Source organism: Callithrix jacchus, chromosome 17 (assembly GCF_049354715.1).
Source record: "Callithrix jacchus isolate 240 chromosome 17, calJac240_pri, whole genome shotgun sequence".
NCBI lineage: Eukaryota > Metazoa > Chordata > Mammalia > Primates > Cebidae > Callithrix > Callithrix jacchus.
This window is the reverse complement of record NC_133518.1, coordinates 76,021,654-76,043,846: the sequence shown is the minus strand read 5'-3', so window position 1 is coordinate 76,043,846 and position 22,193 is coordinate 76,021,654. Positions and strand designations below refer to the sequence as shown.

Sequence of the window (22,193 nt, the reverse complement as noted above, 5' to 3'; positions counted from 1 at the left end):
ATAACTAAAACAGTTCTTAGCATATATCATTGTGCCTGGCACACAGTACACGTTCAATAAGTATTTGCTGAATGAATGAAATACTGCAGCACTTTATATGGCTTTTCACTTATTAATGTACCTGCTCTATGCCACTGGTATTTGTTCAGTAAGATCAATTGCATGAAAGTCATCCATAATCCCTGATTCATAAGGAATGCTCAATAAATGCCAACTTTGCATTTTCATCTTCTTTACTTGAATGTAACTTCCTTTATGGCAAGGATCTTGTAAAAAAGCTAAGTAAATATGAAAGAAAAGGAAGAAAGGATCTGGCTCTGTCACTCAGGCTGCAAGCATAGTGGCGCAACATCTCGACTCACAGCAATCTCCACCTCTCAGGCTCAAGCCTTCCTCCCATCTCAACCGCCCAAGCATCTGGGACTACAGGCATGCACCACCATACCTAGCTATTTTTTTTTTTTTTTTTTTTTTTGTATTTTTTGTACAGACAAGGTTTTGCCATGTGGCCCAGGCTGGTCTCAAACTCCTGGGCTCAAGTAATCCTCCTGCCCTGAAATCCCAAAGTGTTAGGTCTACAGGCATGAGCCACCACACCTGGCCTCATGTTAAATTTTTAATGTTTGCGGTACATTAGTATTAGAAATGTGTTGGCACACTTGAAAGGATTTTTAAATAACAGCTTTATTTTATTTTTGAGATGGTGTCTCTCTCTGTCACTCAGGCTGGAGTACAGTGGTGTGATCATAGCCAACTGCAGCCTCAACCTCCCGGGCTCAAGTGATCCTCCCACCTCAGGCTCCAGACTAGATGGGACTACAGATGTGTACCACCACACCTGGCTTTTTTTTTTTTTTTTAAATGAAACAGGGTCTTGCTTTTTAAACCAGGCTGGAGTGTAGTGATGTGACCCAGCTAACTGCAGCTTCAATCTCCTGGGCTCAACCTCCCGGGCTCCTACTTCAGCCTCCCAAGTAGCTGGGACTACAAACGTGTGCCATGATACCTGGCTAAATTTTGTATTTTTGTAGAGCCGGAGTCCTATGTCGCCCAGGCTGGTCTTGAATTCTTGGGCTCAAGCAATCCACCCAATTTGGCCTCCCAAATGCCAATGTGAGCTCTTGTCCCTGGCCTGGCTAATTTTTGTATTTTTCACAGACTCTCACTGTGTTGCTCATGCTGGTCTCAAACTCCTGGACTCAAGCAGTCCTCCCGCCTTGGCCTCCCAATGAGCTAGGTTTACAGGTGTGAGCCATTCTTTCTGACCTATAACAGCTTTATTGAGATATATAAATCACACACCATCAAATTTGCTCTTTTAAAGTGTCCAATTCAGTGCACTCAAAGAGTTGTACAACCATCACCAATTAATTCCAGAATGTTTCATAACTCCAAAAGAAACAGTGTACAGTTGTCCCTCAGTATATGTGGGGAACTGGTTTCAGGACCCCCAAATATACCCAAATCCATGCAGAACCGTCATTGCGTGAAAAGTCAGCCCTCTGCATATGTGAGTTTCTCATCCTGTGAATACTGTATTTTCCATCTGCATTTGATTGGAAATAATCTTTTTTCTTTTTTTTTGAGACAGGGTCTTGCTCTGCTGCCCAGGCAGGAAGGCAGTGGCATGATCTCAGCTCAGTGTAACCTCTGCCTCTTGAGTTTAAGCGATTCTTTTGCCTCAGCCTTCCGAGTAGCTGGGATTACAGGTGCATGCCACCACCCCGGGGTAATTTTTGTATTTTTAGTAGAGAAGGGGTTTCACCATGTTGGCCAGGCTGGTCTGGAACTCTTGACCTCAGGTGATTTGCCTGCCTCGGCCTCCCAAAGTGCTGGGATTACAGGTGTGAGCCACTGCGCCTGGCCCTCTTTCCCATCACTTTATACCCCCCCGAGACATGTGTCACACTCTGCCTTGTACAACAGGCAAGAACCTCAGCTTTTCAACTGGATTGTGAAACACCTGTTAGAAGTGTTTTAAGCCTCTTGATGTTCCCCATAGTTGTCCAATGACTTCAGTCCTACCATCTATCAGAGAAGAGAAATATTTCAAAATACTACAATGTGTCTTTCTTAGAGAAAAGCCTAGAAGTACAATCTCTGGAAACAATAAATATAATAAGATTTGATAACTGATTTCCCCATCACTTAGCAAAGGTGATCAGATAGAAAATACACGACAAGAGAAAGGAGCAATACACTGCCCACTCACTAGTAACTGTCACATGATACAAACCTGTTAGCCCAGTTTACATAGCGCTCTTTGGAGAATCCAAAGACTACAGTATTCTTTGGAGAACCCAAAGACAGCTTTGTAAATAAATTTTAATATCACAACATCAAAAGTTTAGTACATTGATCTTATAGATTTTTTTTTTTTTTTTGAGACGGAGTTTCGCTCTTGTTACCCAGGCTGGAGTGCAATGGCGCAATCTCGGCTCACCGCAACCTCCGCCCCCTGGGTTCAGGCAATTCTCCTGCCTCAGCCTCCTGAGTAGCTGGGATTACAGGCACGTGCCACCATGCCCAGCTAATTTTTTGTAATTTTTAGTAGAGACGGGGTTTCACCATGTTGACCAGGATGGTCTCGATCTCTTGACCTCGTGATCCACCCGCCTCGGCCTCCCAAAGTGCTGGGATTACAGGCTTGAGCCACCGCGCCCGGCCATAGATTTTTTTAAGGTAAACTGAAGGGCTTCACATCTCTCAGAAATAGAGCCCCTGGCACTCAGATCTCGGTATCCCACAGAACAGGTCCTGGGATCACAAACAAACCAGGTATTCTCTACGTTCCTGATGTTTCATCAGTATGTGGTGAGATCTTACCTGCTTGCCTCCCCTAACCCCGAAAACGCAAGTATCTTAAACTTGCTTTACTAAAATTTACTTTTCCCCTTTACTTATTTGCCAAGTATTAATATATGCAAACTAATTTGCAACATAAAATGTATTGAAACATGAGCAAAATGTACATATCTCTAACCAATTTTTTCTTTTTAATAAGACATAACAAATTTGCATTCCTCTAAAAGCCGCCACCGTAAGAAGAAAAATAGTGCTTTCAAGAATGTCAAATGATATTGAAAAACAAATGTTCAGCCAGGCATGGTGGCTCATGCCTGTAATCCCAGCACTTTGGGAGGCCAAGGCAGGCGGATCACCTGAGATCAGGAGTTCAAGATCAGCCTGGCAAACATGGTGAAACCCCATCTCTACTAAAAACAGAAAAATTAGCTGGGTATGGTGGCACGCACCTGTAATCCCAGTAACTCAGGAGGCTGAAGTAGGAGAATCACTTGAACCCAGGAGATGGAGGTTATAGTGAGCCAAGATCACACCATGGCATTCCAGCCTGGGAGACAGTGAGACTTCATCTTAAAAAAAGAAAAGAAAAGAAATGTTCTTCCAGCCGGGCGAGGTGGCTCAAGCCTATAATCCCAGCACTTTGGGAGGCCGAGGCGGGTGGATCATGAGGTCAAGAGATCGAAACCATCCTCGTCAACATGGTGAAACCCTGTCTCTAAAAAAATTAGCTGGGCATGGTGGCGCGCACCTGTACTCCCAACTACTCAAGAGGCTGAGGCAGGAGAATTGCCTGAAGCCAGGAGGCGGAGGTTGTGGTGAGCCGAGATCGCACCATTGCACTCCAGCCTGGGTAACAAGAGCAAAACTCTGTCTCAAAAAACAAAAAAAAAGAAATGTTCTTCCTACTTTTGAACTAAGACTATAATCATTTTGTTAAGTAGACAACAATAGACCCGATAGACCTGATTTTCAATCCAGACTCTGTCATTTATTATATTATTTACTTCCTTCATCTATAAAACAGAGCTACTATGTAGCTCACAGAAATGTGTGTAAGGTTAAAGTACACTGCAGTGCCTCGTATTGAAAGATGTTTGCTATTATCACCATGTGAACTTAAGTTATTTAAACTTCAAGCCTCAGCTTAATCATGAAGTAGTTTAAATAATAAGACTTTCACTCATTTTACTCTATCCTTATCAATGAAATAACTGGCACATGATAGGGCTTCTCAAATTCTAGTCTTAATATGTAGGTTAAATTTTTATTTTTCTTTAACAGAATTAGTTTACAGTTATAGACAAGTATTTTATCATCACTGCAGTTCAAATGTCCAAATGGTGCTCTAAAGTATTATGGTATGGATGAATCCAAGATCTTTAAATAAGATTTCAATCAGCATTTCCTTCCAAGTACGCATTCTCTCACAAAAGATGGCTCAAAATCATCCCAGCAACCAACTTCTTCAGTTTCTGCTCATACATTACCAGTTCCTGAAGAAATACATTTGTCTCGTCCATCTCATATATAATTATATATTATGCAATATATAACTCCATTACCTCTTTCTTTAATTCCAATTATTCCCTAATACTAACTATAGACACCACCAGAAATAAAATACAATTTGGGACAGTGAAAAAAACTTCTAGATGGACAGGTCATTCCAGTCCTAATCCCTGACCTTTCTATCACAGCTGTATACCCTCTTAAAGAAATTACTTAATAAAATAACAGTGTTAGTTCATATTTGTATGGTAGTTTAATAAATTGTGGTCTATTCAGTAGAATACTATATACACATCATAAATGATACTGATCCATATTTACAGACACAGAAAAAGTTCTATGATAAATTGTTAAATGAAAAGGGCATATGATTACATTATCATAAAAATACAAATATATTAAAATGTTCACTCTGAAAGGTTATATAGTAAAGGTTAATCTCAGAGTAAGAAAATTATAACTAATTTTTTTCTTTCTACTTATCCAGACTATAAATTTTGCAATGAACATTATTTATTAATGAAGAAATCATAAACCTTTAAAAAAAATCAAAAACTTCAAGTTATTTCCCACTGTAACATGAATATATACGACTATATCTTTCCATTTAAGAAGTATGAAATGTGCATACCAGGAGCTCATCCATGCTAGTTTGACATTTCTCAAGGTTTATCCGTTTGATTGCCACTTTCTCCTTTTTAGGGGCACAATAAGCTGCTTGGACCACAGCAGTTGCTCCACTCCCTAAAAACAAATATATAAAAGAGTAAATAAGTGGATGGATATATAAAAACATGACATTTTTAATTCCCATATAATTTAAACAAGAATAGTCCTTATCTTGTTCCTACAGTGCATAACAGATGCAGAAAAACACTCTAAAGAGTGTCAGTTAAAGCAAAAGCCTCAACCATTTCATATGTATTGCCAATAAATACCAGTGCAAAAATAAATTTCAAAGCTGCTAGGATTTCAGTTCTAGAATACAATGGCATAGGCTCACATTTCCTCGCTCCTCCACTCCAAATATAACAAAATAGCAGAAAAATAATCCAACAAACGATCATAAGAAGATTCTGAAAGGTAGAAAAAGAGAAGTAGACTAGTTAGGGATAAGACTTCAAGAAAACACGACAGCAAGTTCACTGGGTTTTCCCTTGACTTCCCAAATATCCCAGACTGGACACCAGGGAGGCTTGCAAACTGGAACAAACATCACAAATGGATGGATAAGGTAGATAAAGACAAATAAATGAGAAAACTCTGCTCTCTCTGGCCAACAGACTGTGAAAAGGGCCGCTCAGCAGAGACCTAGCAGAGAGATACATTTTCCTGTCCCCATCCAGGATAGTGATGAACTCAATCCACTGCAGCATCAGCAGGGTCTCCACACTAGACCTGAAACAGTGACCAGCCAGATTCACCACAGTGCCAGCCAGGTATCTGCCCCGCACCTCTGGCAATGTCAAGTCAATCTGCCCTTAGCAGCAGCAGAGCCAGGGCCCCACACCCACCAAAAGCCCAAGGAGCTGCAGAGATAGAATGGGAGTTCTAGCTGAATAAATGAGAGCTCTAGAAGAATAAAATAGAAGAAAATAGCATTGCAAGAGATCTGAAAACTGAATTACCATAGGATTACAGCTCACAAAAGTAGGACAAGAGCCATACACTAAACCTAAATAGGGTAACTGCCTATTAAAATAGAAGAATTAAACAGGATAAAGAGTCTCAGCCAGGTGCAATGGCATGCACCTATAATCCTAGATAATCAGGAGGCTGAGGCAAGAGGATCGTCTAAGGCCAGGAGTTAGAGACCAGCCTGGGAAACATAGCAAGACCCTGTCTCATTAAAAAAAAAAAGTCTCCTCATGTAATAACCTAAATGTTCAAGATACAATTACAAAACAAAAAAATGACATGTCATACCAACAGCCAGGAAAAGCACACTTGAATGAGAAAAAAAAAAGACGATTATACTGATGCCAGCACCAAGACAAATCAGTTGTTGGAATTATCTCACAAGAATTTTAAAGCAGCCATCACGAAAGTGCTTCTACAAACAATTACAAAATCTTTTGAAACAGGCCAGGCACCGTAGCTCACACCTGTAATCCCAGCACTTTGGGAGGCCAAGGTAGATGGATCAGGAGATCAAGACCATCCTGGCCAACATGGTAAAATCGCATCTCTATTAAAAATACAAAAATTAACTTGGTGTGGTGGCACAGTACTGAAATCCCAGCTACTCAGGAGTCTGAGGCACAAGAATCACTTGAACCCAGGAGGCGGAGGTTGCAGTGAGCCAAGATTGCACCACTGCACTCTAGGCTGGCAACAGAGTGAGACTCCATCTCAAAACGAAAAAAGAAAAAAACAAATGAAACAAATAAAAAACAGAAAATCTCAGCAAAGAAGTTACTTTTTTTTTTTTTTTTTTTTGGAAACAGAGTCTCACTCTGTTGCCAGGCGCCAGGCTGAAGTGCAGTGGCACAATCTCGGCTCACTGCCACCTCCACCTCCCAGGTTCAAGCAATTCTGCCTCAGCCTCCCAAGTAGCTGGGACTACAGGCACATGCCACAACCCCCAGCTAATTTTTGTATTTTTAGTAGAGACGGGGTTTCACCATGTTGGCCAGGATGTTCTCAATCTCCTGACCTCGTGATCCGCCCACCTCGGCCTCCCAAAGTGCTGGGATTACAAGCTTGAGCCCGGCCAAGAAGTTACTTTTTAAAGTACCACATGGAAATTATACAACCGAAACATACAAAATTACCAAAATAAAACATTTGCTGGATAGACTCAATAGGAGAATGGAAATGACAGAAGATAAATTTGGCGAACTTGAAGACAAGATCAACAGTTTGCTATATCTAAACAATAGAGAGAAAACAGACTTAAAAAAAAAAAAAAAAGAACAGAGCCTTAGGGAATGGTGGGATAATGATGAAAAGATCTAAAGTCCATATGTTAGGTAGAATAATGGGCCTCCCAAAGATGTACGTCTTAATCCCCAAAGCCTGTGAATGCTACCGTATGTGGCAAAAGAGGACTTTGCAGATGTTAAGGATCTTCAGATGGGAAGATTATCCTAAATTGTCTGGATGGGCCCAATGTAAGTGAAAGAGAGAAGCAGGAGGGTCAGTCAGAGCAGATGAGAGAATGGAAGTAGTCAGAGTTACAGCCAGGTGCAGCGGCTCACGCCTATAATCCCAGCACTCTGGGAGGTCAAGGTGGGGAGATGGCTTGAGTCCAGAAGTTCAAGACCAGTCTGGGTGACATGGCAAAACCCCATCTCTACAAAAAGCACAAAAATTAGCCAGGCATATGGTATACACCTAAAATCCTAGCTACCTAGAAGGCTGAGGTGGGAGGATCACTTGAGCCTGGGCGGCAACGGTGACAGTGAACCAAGAACATGCCACTGCACTCCAGCCTGAAAGACACAGTGACACTCTTGTCTCAAAAAAAAAAAAAAAAAATTGAGTTACGCAGACATGAGCTGGGGAGCAAATACTGACACATGATTAAAAACAGTTTTCATTATGAAAACACATTAAGTGACACCAGGCACAAAAGTCCATATATAGTATGATTCCAATTATATGAAATACCAAGATTATAAAAGTCCATAGATGCAGAAAGTAGTTCTTTCTGTGGTTACCAGAGTCTGGAGGGAGGGAGAAATGGGGAGTATAGCTAATGCATACAGTTGACCCATGAACAAAGTGGGCTTGAACTGCATGAGTCCACTTACATGAAGATTTGTTTCCAGCCGGGCACAGTGGTTCATGCCTGTAATCTCAGCACTTTGGGAGGCTGAAGTTGGCAGATCACTTGAAACCAGAGTTCAAGACCAGCCTGGCCAACATGATGAAACCCTGCCTCTGCTAAAAATACAAGAATTAGGCTAGACACAGTGGCTCACACCTGTAATCCCCAACACTTGGGAAGCGGAGGCAGACAGATCACATGGGGCCAGGAGATCAACATCACCTGGCCAACATGGTGAAACCCCATCTCTACTAAAAACACAAAAATTACCCGGGGGTGGTGGCATGTACCTGTACTCGGAAGGCTAAAGCAAAAGAATCACTTGAACCTGGGAGGCAGAGGTTATAGTGAGTTGAGACTGCACCACTGCCCTCCAGCCTGGGCAACAGCGCAAGACTCCGTATCAAAAAAAAAAAAAAGGAAAGAAAGAAAAAAAATATTATTTCCAATCAAATGCAGATGGAAAATACAGGATTCACAGGATGAGAAACTCACATATGCAGAGGGCTGACTTTTCACACAATGAGGGTTCTGCATGGATTTGGGTATATTTGGGGGTCCTGTAACCAATCCCCCACATATGCTGAGGGTCAACTGGACACTGTTTCTTTTGGAGTTATGAAAACATTCTGGAATTAATGGTGATGGCTGTACAACTCTATGGGTATGCTGAATTGTACACTTTAAAAGGGTAAATTTTATGGTGTATGAATTATATATCAATAAAGTTGTTATGGGCCAGAAATAATGGCTCATGTCTGTAGTCCTAGCACTTGGGGAGGCCAAGACAGGAGGACTGCTTGAGTCCAGGAGCTCAAGACTAGCATGGGCAACATAGCGAGACCCTGTCTATGAAAAATAAAAATATTAGCCAGGCCAGGGGCAAGAGCTCAAATGGCTTCCCAAGTGGCCTCCCAGAGTGCTGGGATTATATAATCCCAGCACTCTGGGAGGCCAAGGTGGATGGATTGCTTGACCCCAAGAGTTCAAGACCAGCCTGGGCAATATAGTGGGACTCCACCCCTACAAAAATAAAATTATTTAGCCAGGCATGGTGGTGCACATCTAATGGTCTCAGCTACTAGGGAGGCTGAGGTAGAAGGATCACTTGGACCTGGGAGGCTGAAGCTACAGTGAGCTGTGGTCACACCACTGCACTCCAGCCTGGTTTAAAAAGCAAGACCCTGTCTCATAAAAAAAAAAATTTAAAAAAAGCCAGGTGTGGTGGTACACATCTGTAGTCTCATCTAGTCTGGAGCCTGAGGTGGGAGGATCACTTGAGCCTGGGAGGTTGAGGCTGCAATTGGCTATGATCACACCACTGTACTCCAGCCTGAGTGACAGAGAGAGACCCCCATTTATTTAAAAATCTTTTCAAGTGTGCCAACACATTTCTAATACTAATGTACCGCAAACATTAAAAATTTAACATGAGGCCAGGTGTGGTGGCTCATGCCTGTAGACCTAACACTTTGGGATTTCAAGGCAGGAGGATCACTTGAGCCCAGGAGTTTGAGACCAGCCTGGGCCATACGGCAAAACCTTGTCTCTACAAAAAATACCAAAAAAAAAAAAAAATAGCTAGGTATGGTGGTGCATGCCTGTAGTCCCAGCTACTTTGGAGGCTGAGATAGGAGAATCTCTTGAACCCAAGAGGCAGAGGTTGCAGTGAGTCACGATCATCCCACTGCACTCCACCTGAGTGACAGAGCAAGACTCTGTCTCAAAAATAAGTATATAAATATATATTTATATATATATATATGTGATTTACACATATAACTAAATAATTTGACAGAATTTGTGTTTGTTACATTTAAATCCATTTGAAAACCTTTCACTAAAGCCACACAAACACAACCATAGGCAAAACCAACATGGATAAATCCCAATCACAGTTATAGCTAAGTAAAAACTCTGCACAGGGCCAGCCACAGTGACTCACGCCTGTAATCGCAGCACTTTGGGAGGCCAAGGCAGGCAGATCACTTGAGCCAAGGAGTTCCACACCAACCTGGCCAACAGCCTGGCAAAATCTGGTCTCTACTAAAACAATACAAAAATTAGCTGGATATAGTGGCGAATGTCTGTAATCCCCGTTACTCAGGAAGCTGAGGTATAAGAATGGCTTGAACCTAGGAGGCAGAGGTTGCAGTGAGCTGAGATTACACTACTGCACTTCAGCCTGGGCAACAGAACAAGACTCTGTCTCAAAACACAAACAAACAAGAAACAGCACAAAACTCACATAATGCAAAATTTAAAATAAAATCCAATATTTAAGAATATACTTCTGGGGGTGGTGACTCACATGTGTAATCTCAGCACTTTGGGAAGCTGAAATAGGAGTATCATAGGGGCCAGGAGTTCGAGACCAGCCTGGGCAACAGGGCGAGACCCCCGTCTCTAAAATGAAAAATAAAAAAATTAGCCAGGTATGGTGGTGCACACCTGTAGCCTCAGCTACTTGGGAGGCTGAGGTGGGAAGACTGCTTGAGCTCAGGAGGTCGATGCTGCAATGAGCCTGGGTGACAGAGTGAGACCCTGCCTCAAAAAAAAAATAAATAAATAAAAATAAAATAAAATAAAACAAAACAAAATAACACATTCAGCATTCGATAACATCATCCCATAGTGTACATGAACAATTCTGACAACAGTTTAGGAACATTAATGTATTACTTCTTAAAAATTACCCAAAAGGGTACTATTGAAATATTTTCAGTTTATCTGCTTCTTGGCTGAGCTCCCTTTGTTATGTGTATAAGACAGAGAGGCAGAATGGCAATGCTTGCCATTAAGTTCTCTCCTCTCACATCCCATCCTCTCCTACTATTTTTGCACGGAAGCCCTAAAGAAAGTTTAACTGCTTTCAACTGCCTTCACTGACTCTTGGGAACATCTGGGTATAGGAGAAGGAAGCTAATCATGCTGGTCAAAAATCTACAAAAAAGACATTTCTCAAGTCACAGGAGACATAACATGGCCTCTACAAGGTACCTTTGGTCCCAGATAACAGACATCTTCTAAAATGTACATGTGTTCACTGATTCTTTACAATATTTTTACAAATGTACTATCCAGTGGTATTCTTTTTAACACTATTAGTTTTCAAACCAGCTATTCTACCCCTGGATAATCTAACATTGATCAATTTATCTTATATATGCAAAACCTGAAATATATTAATAGCGTGTCCTATGTAAACCAAAACCTGGTGGGGTTAAAAATGTAGATAAAGAAATGTTTGATTTTAACTGTGGTTGTTATTATTTTCTAGTCATTATTAAACACAGAATCAATTTCACTAATAGCAAAATACCAAACATATTATCAATCATAATTGTTTACATACTAAAGTATCTTTCTTTCACTCAAAGGTTAATTTGATTAATGAACAAACCTTCTCACAACCAAGATATTATGATCTGGTGTGATTTAACAATGGTCAAATGACAAGATGCTAATGTTTCCCACACCGAATTATAAAAAGGGACTTTCAGGCTCCAGTTCTTCCATGCTGTCACTTTCATCCATCTTCCTATTATCTTCCCAAAACATGTATCAAAACAATGTACATCAATTGAAAACGATTTTAAGGTTCTAACATAAAGGACTCTGGTAATGCAGTAAAAACTCACTACTTTCAACACTAGCTCAATGATGTTCTCTCATTAGAAAAATATTTACTTCATAGAAATCAGCAATTAATAATGTAAATAAGACTATCTAAAATTTTATCATAATTATTTCAACTATTCTCCAATATTCTGAAATAGACTAACAATGTAGGAGGATTAGAGATACAAATAAAAAATATTTCATCTCTTCTTGAAAGCAGGGCTCCTCAACACAGCTGTTTAATCTACAGTCCGTTTATCGAGTTTACCAGCATTTTTCTTGGTGTAAATAGGATCAAACAGAAAACACCAGTATACACTGCATATAACAAAAACAAATGCTATTTGTAAAACTGTTACTTCAGTATAAATATTCATACATATGGGTAAAAGGTATCTATTAGGAATGGTTTGGTCTGCCATAACAGGATGTTTTAGAAAAAAAAAAATTAAAAAAGAACAAAAAGGAATGGTTTAGTCAGTGTGATAGCTACTTCCCCAATGCCCTTGACTAAGCATTGGCCTAATCTGAAGGCTAATATAATGGAACATTTAAAACAATTTCCAATAAAATACCCTAATTCAGCCTTTTGCTATTTCACAGTGGTGTGCATCCTCAATGTCCCACCCCACATCCTCACTTCTTCCACTCTTCTTCTGTCCTCTCCTAGTCCGTTCTTTAACTGCAGCCAACGTTAGCACACATTACACAGCAAAATGAATTAATGTGTGGAAAATATGGATGAACCTTCTCCTTAAATCTTTCAAACTAGGTAACTCCACATCTTGAGAAAGAAGGAGCTGCCCAAGCATGAACCGGACTAAGAAAAAATTTCAGCCTCTCTCTGCTTTTCTATACTTAGAAATTTAAAAGAGAGAATGTAGGGCTGGGCACAGTGGCCTCTTTGGGAGGCCAAGACAGGGAGATCACTCAAGCTGAGAAGTTCGAGACCAACCTGGCCAACATGGTAAAACCCTGTTTCTACAAAAAATACAAAAATTAGCCGGGTGTGGTGGCACACACCTGTAGTCCCAGCTACTTGGAAGGCTGAGGTATAAGGATGGCTTGAATCTGGGAGGCAGGGGTTGCAGTGAGCCATGATCATGCCACTGCACTACAGCCTGGGCAATAGAGCGAAACTCCATCTCAAAAATAAATACATCTAAAAAAAAGAGAGACAGAGAGAATGTAAAACTAGATATTCCTGTGAGGAAAAAATGAGTTAAATGAATCAAATCAAATGTCCAATCATCACTGTAATAGGCTTATAGTCTAAAGATTTTAAAGAATATTTTAGTAAGGTTTTGCATGCACTAAAGAAAAGCACTAGCCCAGACTGTTTGTTTTGAAAGATGACTAAAACATTGTCACCTAAACCATGCAAAACACAGGAATTTACAATTTTGTTAACCCCTTTTCTAAATAAGGTCTCTTGTCAGAGTCATGTTGAAAATTAACTGGCAAAACAACTGTTAAGAATAGTCATCATCTTAAAAAGCGTGCTATTCTCTCCATACAAAGATGAAAATAAGACACATTGCCATATGCTTCAAGTAATTATTCAAGCAGCCTGATGGTTTTGCAATGAATCATCACTCACTCTCCTGTTCACTCGGGTGATCTCCCATCTCAGCGGATGGCAACTCCATTCTTCCAGATGCTCCAGCCAAAAGTCTTGGAATCATCTCATCTTCCCTTTCTTTCACATCTAATCCAACAGCAAATCCTCTAACTTCAAAAAAATATGCTACACCCAGAATCTGACCACTTCTTACCATCTTCACTACTTCTCTCTCTCCTGGATAACCTCCTTCCACCCTTGTGCCCTTATAAAACTATTCTTCACATTGCAGTCTGAGGTGTCTTTTGGTTTGTTTGTTTTGAGACAGCATCTCATTTTGTCACCCAGGCTGGAGTGCGGTGGTGCGATCTAGGCTCACTGCAACCTCCGCCTCCCGGGTTCAAGCAATTCTCATGCCTCAGCCTCCCAAATAGCTGAGATTACAGACATGCACCACCAAACCCGGCTAATTTTTGTATTTTTAGTAGAGATGGGGTTTCACCATGTTGGCCAGGCTGGTCTCAAACTCCTGGCCTCATGTGATCCACCCACCTCTGCCTCCCAGAGTGCTGGGATTACAGCCATGAGCCACCTCACCCGGCCTGCAGCCTGAGTTTTAAAACATAAGTTAGGTCATTTAAATCTCTGTTCAAACCCCTGTAATGATTTTCAATCTTACTCAAAGTAAAAGCCAAGTTCCTACAATGACTTACAATCTGACAATCAGGACCACGCATCCACACCATCTCACCTTTCTAACGTCTTCACTTATCTGTCTCTTCTCCCTCTGACTGACTCTGCTCTAACTGCCCTCACACCTCCTTAGCATTCCTTAATAACATCAGCACACTTCTACTTCAGAACCTTTGTTCTTGTGTCCTCTGCTTGGAACAACAAGAAAACCACATCATTCCCTTCTTCACCTTCTTCGGGTCTTTCTCAAATGTCACCTTCTCAGTGACATTTTCCCTGACCTATTTAAAACTGAAACGCCGCCGGGAGCAGTGGCTCAAGCCTGTAATCCCAGCACTTTGGGAGGCCGAGGCGAGTGGATCACGAGGTCAAGAGATCGAGACCATCCTGGTCAACATGGTGAAACCCCGTCTCTACTAAAAATACAAAAAATTAGCCGGGCATGGTGGTGCGTGCCTGTAATCCCAGCTACTCAGGAGGCTGAGGCAGGAGAATTGCCTGAACCCAGGAGGCGGAGGGTGCAGTGAGCCGAGATCGCCATTGCACTCCAGCCTGGGTAACAAGAGTGAAACTCCGTCTCAAAAAAAAAAAAAAACTGAAACGCCACCTCCATCCCTAGCAGTCCCTACCCCGTTTGCCTGCTCTATTTTTCTTTAGAGTTTCAGGATTAAACTCTGTGGAGGCAGGCATTTTTGTGTTTGCTCCACTGTTTTATCTCCAGCATCCAGAACAGTGCCTGGCACGTAACAGTTCAATAAATATTTGCTAAATGAATTAATCGCGTAGTGGAGTATATTTTCAAGGGGAAAAAAATTGTCAGGGTAGAACAAACACAAAAATAGCCCAGTCTTCATGGGTATTATTTCATTGTTACCATCATGTACGTTAACACTCACTGAGCATTCATTCTGTATGCTGAGTCTGTGCTGAGCACTTCTTTACTTACACTTCTTCTGTTCATCTAATAATTACAATAATCCCATGCGTTAGATATTAATGGTCTTACAAGGCAATGTAAGTAAAGCAATGTAATTAAGGTAAAACATAGGTCATACGGTTAGTTAGACAGCGTAGGGCCTAGAAATGAGAACTACCTGAGTTTCAAAACTATGCTCTTAATTGGTAGGCAACTGCCTCTTTGGATTAAAGCTAACATTCATTAACTGATTACTATGCGCCGGGTTATTTACTTGCAATATCTTACTTAACTATTTTCATTAAAAAAAAAAAAAAGAGGCCAACATTTTTAGTTGCTTAGCCAACATACAATTTCCCCTTCTTTAGTAAGAGAATCCTGACCTATTTTGTTTGAATGTGTCCAGCTAAAGCTTCATTTCCCAGCCTCCCTTGCAATTGACAAAATTATACAGTTCTAGTCAGTAAACTAGAAGTGGAAGTCACTGAGTAAGGCATCCAGGGAAGAAAGCTTTTTGAAAGACAGCCAACTCAGCTGTCATGTGTCTTTGTCCTTTTGCCATATTCTTCTGGACTAGAACACAAGCACGAGTCTAGAGGCGGCACAACCATCTTCCAACTATGAGAAGGAGAATCACGTGCTAAGAGTGGTGGCATGAAAAACCAGGAGCCTGGGTGCCTGACAGCACCTAGGCTGCCACCTCCAGTCTTCTTGTTATATAAGAGGAGAAAAGGATTTTATTAAGCCGCTATTATTTCCATTTTCCCCACATGCAGAGAAATGTAATCCCTATTTGATACAACCCAATGAAATGCTGGCCTCATAGAAAATGTCACTTAGCTGAATCTCTCAGAGGAAAAACACATTACTAAGCATCATTCTATTGAAAGCATAAAGTTCTTCACGTTTATAGACGCACGAAAGGTAAAGGCCCTGGAATCTGCATTTGAAAACCACAGCTTCAGACTCAAAATGTATGGCTAGTGAACAATTAATGAAAATTAAAAAGAAGGGAAAGTCAAAAATAGTAATATAGTGCATTGCCTTCACCGAAGTGTCAAAGCTAGGTGAATCATACCTTCAACCTAGTATGAAGTTTTCGATTTTCTAGTCTGAGGTAAATAGTAAATACTTACGGAGACTGTTCAAGATGCAGGACAATAAAAGCTACATGGCGCAGCTCTTGCCATCACATTGTGTTACTGGCAATATCATGGTGATGGTCCTTACAGTTATACTACCATGTCCAATATAAATCCCTAAACCCATCTGAATCTGAATGAGGCTTGGACTAAGGAAAAAAAAGACGCAAAAAGAAAAAAAAAAGATGCAGTAATGTTTCAATAAGCATTAAAAACAGATTTAAAATACTTTAAGTGTTACAAAATTTCACATCACATAGTGTTTTATTATTTCATGGCAATACCAAAAATTGGGAAATATAAGGACAAGGGGAAGGGTAAAAAAAGTCACAGCTAACAACAACTATCATTTTATACAAGCTAAACACTTCCCGCAAATAATTACACTCAATCCATGTAACGACCCAGTGACATAGGTACTATTCTCCCCAGTATACAGACAAAAAGCTGACACGGAAACTAGTTATATAATTTGTCCAAGACCACATAACCAGTAAGAGGCAAAGCCAGGATTTGAATCTGGGTCAGTCTAATTCCAAAGTCCAAATTTTTACAGCTGTTTCAACACCTGTCAAATACAGTAAAACACAGGCTCAGAAATTCTAATCTAAGACTAAGGGCTAGGAGCTAGCTCACAAATACTGAAAGATCAATGACTGTGAGAATGATACCAATACCTTTTACACATAATCATACTTAAAGAATTTCAAATCTTGCCAAAGCATGCTTAAGATGACACAATTTCTTTTTTAAGTCCCCTGAATTTTCAATCCATAGACTTTTAATATGTTCCCAGGAGGAGATTCTGTTCTCTGCAGGATTTTACCAGAAAGATGAAGAACAAAACAGAATGTGAGAAACAATCCCATAAATAGTATAGTGCTAAGTAACAACTGTGAAAAAAAATACAGTTCAAATAATTTAAGTTGAAATAAATGTATGTGTTTCGATGGAGATGACATCATTGCATTGATTTCTCTAGAATACAATCCTTTGAAAACAAAATTTAAATGATCCCAAACCCTTTTGTAGATTTTAATCTTGTTTCCTGAAAAAGTTGAGTGTAATCTGAAGAAATCATAAAGATTCTTTTGAAGACTATAGCTTATTATAAAATACTATGTACCAAACATTTAGGTATGAAAGTAGCGTTAAAATGAGAATACAATGCTTTACTGAACCTTGCTACTTGTACTAGCCTGTAGCTCAAGGAAAACTTTTTTTTTCCTTGTTGGGAAAATGGATAGAGGCAATAAGAAGACTGGAAGGATGTGACAGGCGTGGAGCATCTTTCAGATTTTTTCACTCTAAGATATTTCCCTTGGCCAGGCACAGTGCCTCATACCTGCAATCCCAACACTTTAGGAGGCTGAGGTGGGAGGACTGCTTGAGCCCAGAAGTTTGAGACGAGCCTGGACAACATATGAGACCCTGTCTCTACAAAAAATAAAACAATTAGGTGGGCACGGTGGCATGTGCCTGTAGTCCAGCACTGGGGAGACTAAGGCAAGAGGGTCACTCAAGCCCGGAGTTCATACAGTGAGACAGTGAGCTGGGATTGCCCCACTGCGTTCCAGCCTGGGTGACAGAGTGAGACCCTGCCTCAAAAAAGAAGTGGGGGAGGTATTTTCCTTAATCTGTGGGACAATGACCCCCATCTTCCAGTTCATATCCAAAAACCAACCAATGTAGATACAGGAACAAGAATCCTGAATTAGGCTACAGGAAACGTAGATGCCAGTATTGCCACTGCCTCTAATTAGGTCTACGGCTTTAGGCAGTCATTTTAGCTTTCTGACTGTGTCTTCAACTGTAAAACAAGGTGGTTCACCTTACTTTACATCCTACACAAAAATTAATTCAGTATGTATCAGAGGCTTAAATGCAAGGCCTAAAACTGTAACACTTAAAGATAACATAGGAAAAAAAAAAAATCTTTGCAATGACTGGGTTAGTCAAGATTTCCTAGATACAACACCAAAAGCAGAATCACTAAAAGAAAAAAGTGATAGCCATCAAAACTCAAAACTTCTGTGCTTTTAAAAGACACCATTAAGAAAACGAACGAGGTGGGGCACAGTGGCTCACACCTGTAATTCCAGCACTTTGGGAGGCCAAGGCAGGCAGATCACCCAAGGTCAGGAGTTCGAGAGCAGCCTGGCCAACATAGTGAAACCCAGGCTCTACTAAAAATACAAAAAATTAGCTGGGGTTGGTGGTGGATGCCTATAATCCCAGCTACTTGGGAGTCTGGGACAGGAGGATCACTTGAACCCAGGAAGCAGAGGTTGCAGTGAGCTGAGATTACGCCACTGCGCTTCAGCCTGAGCAACAGAGCAAGACTCCGTCTCAAAAAAAAAAAGTTAAAATGCAAGAAGGCTAGGCGCAGTGGCTCATGCCTGTAATCCTAACACTTTGGGAGGCTGAGGCAAGCGGACCACCTGAGCCCAGGAATTTGAGACCTTCCTGGAAATGTGTTAAAACCCTGTCTCTACAAAAACACAAAAATTAGCCAAACATGGTGTCATGCACCTGTAGTCCCAGGTACTTGCAAAGCAGGGGTGGCAGGATCACTTAAGCCCAGGAGGTGGAGGTTACAGTGAGCCCTGATCATGCCACTATATACCAGCCTAGGTGACAGAGTAAGACTCTGCCTCAAAAAAAAAAGAAAGAAAGAAAAAAAACAACTACAGTGGCTCACACCTGTCATCCCAGCACTTTGGAAGACTGAGGTGGGCGGATCACCTGAGGTCAGGAGTTGGGAGACCAGTCTGCCCAACATGGTGAAACCCCGTCTCTACTAAAAATGCAAAGATTAGCTGGGTATGGTGGCGGGCAACTGTAATCCCAGCTACTCGGGAGGCTGAGGCAGGAGAAAGATAATTGCTTGAACCAGGAGGCGAAGGGTGCAGTGAGCCAAGATCACATCTCTGCACTCCAGCCTGGGTGACAGAGCACGACCCCCGTCTCAAAAAAAAAACAAACAGATAACAAAACAAACAACCCAACAGGCAGTCCAAGTGGACAAAGGATTTATATAGATATTTCACCAAAGAAGAGCTATGAAAGCCTAATAAATAAGCACATGAAAGGATGCTCAAAACCACAGTGAGATACCACTTCATAGCCACTAGGATGGCTACACACAAAAAGACAACAACTATAGAGAAATGAGAACTCATAATTACTAGCAGGAACATTAAATGGTACAGTTACTCTAAAAAACAGTTTGGCAGTTTCTTAAACAGTTAAATTTGTGATGCAATCCAGCAATTCCACTCCTGGGTATACATCCAAGGAAAATGAAACATATTCCCAAGAAGACTTGATGTGAATACTCACAGCAGCCTTATTCCAAACAGCCAAAAAGCAGAAACAATCCACCATCCATCAACTGGTGTCCAATAAAAAGGAACCATGTATTGCTACATGCTAGATGGATGAACCTCAAAAAGCATTATGTGAAGTAAAAGCAGCAGAACACAAAGGACTATATATTATATGATTACATTTACATGAATGTCCAGAAAGGGCAAATCTATACAGACAGAAAGTATATGTGATTGCCTGGGACTGGGGGTGGGAACAGGGAGTAACTGCAAATGGACATGAGGCATCTTTCTGGAATGATGGAAATGTTCTAAAATTGGATTGTGGTGATGACTGAACAATTATGTAAATTTACTGAGATTATTGGGTTGTACATTTTAACCAGGTAAATTTTATGTTATGTAAATTACATCTCAAAATCGTTTTTTAAAAATTAAAAGATATTTATGCTAAGTGAAAGAAACCAAATATGAAACACCACGTTATATGATCCCATTTATATGCAATGTCCAAAAAAGGCAAGTCTATAGAGATTAAAAAGTAGATCTGCAGTTGCCTAAGGCTGGGGGTGGAAAAGGGGATTAACTGTAAGAAAGTACAAGAGATCTCATGAGGATGACGGAAATACTCTAAAACTGGATTATGGTGATAATTGTACAACATAGGGAATTTACTGAAAATCACTCAATGTCACACTTAAAATGGCTGTATTTCATATTAAATTATACCTCAGTAAAGTTGTTTTAAATCTATAGAAGATGGTCATGTCACATTGGCATTCCTAACCTTTTAAAAACCATGGACCACTTTGTGAGTGTGAGGAACACTAACCCTATCCGGAAGACCGAGAAGCTCCCTTTTGCCCACTCAGATATCCTATGTGTCCGAGGACACCAAATTAATAAATTACAAAATCTCTAGCGCCTTTGCAACTCTGAAATTCTTTGCCACCTTAACAGCAAAGGCTTTGAGAACGACTACAACCATCCTCTTCACCCTAGAAAGATGGACACACTACCAGAAAAAACTCTTCTTCTGAAATGATGATAGGGAACCTCATCTTTACTTCTCTGACATCATTTTGGAATCTTCCATTGAACCCTTTCCTTCAATATGAAACTCTGACTAGGGGAACCGGAAGCAATCAATCAAGACCGGGAACTAGCTAACTGTCTTTAGAAACAAGCAGTACATGTCAAAGACCCAGTGTGTAGCAAGGCACAGGCTCAAGAAGTGGCTTCCGCCAAGATGTGATGTCTTTCAGATTAAACTCAGTCCAGGTGTTTTTGTTTTTGTTTCTCCTACACAAACCAGTATACCTTTAACCCCAGATGGTTTTAAAACAAGAGACAAGTAAAGTAAAAAACAAACTGTCTGTCCGGGTGTGGTGGCTCATGTCTGTAATCCAAGCACTTTGAAGGCCAAGGCAGGTGGATCACCTGAGGTCGGGAGTTCAAGACCAGCCTGACCAACATGGTGAAACCCTGTCTTTAAAAAAAATAATAAATAAAAAAATGTAAAAAATTGTTTGACAAAGTTTTTTGGTTTTTTTTTTTTTAAAAAACACAGTGAAATAAACACTGACACCCCCAAGGCAGCTAAGGAGTCTTCAGTTGGTCTTTTATTGTAAAACTAATTTTAGTGCAGGATGCTGGCAAAGTAGACAATTCTCCTTCCTCCAATACACAGGGGTCTGCTCATGTCAGTTGGACTGAGCCTGTATAGCTAAACCCACCCCCTTTTGATTTCCAAGGTCACTGGGTTATCTTTGTCCAACAAACATTCCCTTCATCCCCAGTCTGCAGCTCCTCCCAATCCGTAGGCTTCTGTGAGAATTACAGTCTATGTTTGTGCAAGTTTGGTCTCTGCCAACTGGTATTCCTGGACCCCCTTCAAATCTCTTCACACACCAGCCCAGTTTATCAGATCACGTCAAGGCACTGTTTGAGGGTCTCCAGCGATAAAATACAATTCCAAAGCCTGTACCAAGGCTGAGAATATCCCTAAGCTCTGGCTCCTCCCTTCCCTCTTCTATCCCTGCCAGCCTTCCTTCAGGTCCTAAAACACATTAAGCTCTTCCCCTACTCAAGGCCACTGAATCTCCTCATCCCTCAGTAAGGAAAAATCTTCCCGAGGCTCTTAATCCTCACTTCTTTTCATCCTTCAGAGCTCAACTGCAATGTCATCGCTTCGGAAAAAGAATTTTCCTTTAAATCACCCTAACTAAATCTCCATGTTATTCTCTATCAGAACATCTCGTTTATCTCCTTCATAGTATTTCCCAAAGCCTCTTCTTTTTCTTTCTTTTCTTCTTTTTTTTTTTTTTTTTTTTTGAGATGGAGTCTTGCTCTGTCGCCCAGGCTGGAGTGCAAAGGTGCCATCTCGGCTCACTGCAACCTCCGCCTCCCGGGTTCAAGCGATTCTTCTGCCTCAGCCTCCCAAATGGCTGGGATTACAGGCGCCTGCCACCACGCCCGGCTAATTTTCGTATTTTTAGTAGAGACGGGGTTTCATCATACTGGCCAGGCTGGTCTCGAACTCCTGACCTCGTGATCCGCCTGCCTCGGCCTCCCAAAGTGCTGGGATTACAGGCGTGAGCCACCGCGCCCGGTCCTTTTTAATTCTTTGTGTCTACTTACTTAATATCTACCTCCTCGACTGGAAAGTCAGTTGGAAAGAGTCGGAAGTCGGGTCTAGGTTACTCAGAGCGGTTCCTGCAGCTTCACCTGGAGGACCCCCAGCTCGCTCCAGCAGGGATGGAGGAATAAAGTAAAGCTCCTTTTCCATCCCACAATCCCATAAATCGATGGCTGTGGCCACAACTTCAAGATCCCGTTTCTCCCA

At 41.1% G+C, this 22,193-nt stretch overlaps 1 protein-coding gene across 3 annotated transcripts in view; it reads right to left on the bottom strand.

Annotated features, from left to right (window-relative positions):
• OXSR1 (oxidative stress responsive kinase 1) overlaps positions 1 to 22,193 on the bottom strand; it is a 98,922-nt gene that overhangs the window by 75,957 nt on the left and 772 nt on the right. For 2 of the 3 annotated variants that reach the window (XM_078354652.1, XM_002759735.6), the window contains exon 2: positions 4,946 to 5,058. The exons of the other annotated variant lie outside the window; for it this stretch is intronic. Coding sequence is in view for 1 of the 2 variants with exons in the window: in XM_002759735.6 (XP_002759781.3) it covers positions 4,946 to 5,058 (113 nt within the window). In the remaining variant the exon portion in view is untranslated. The remainder of the gene's footprint in view (positions 1 to 4,945; positions 5,059 to 22,193) is intronic. 3 annotated transcript variants of the gene reach the window in all.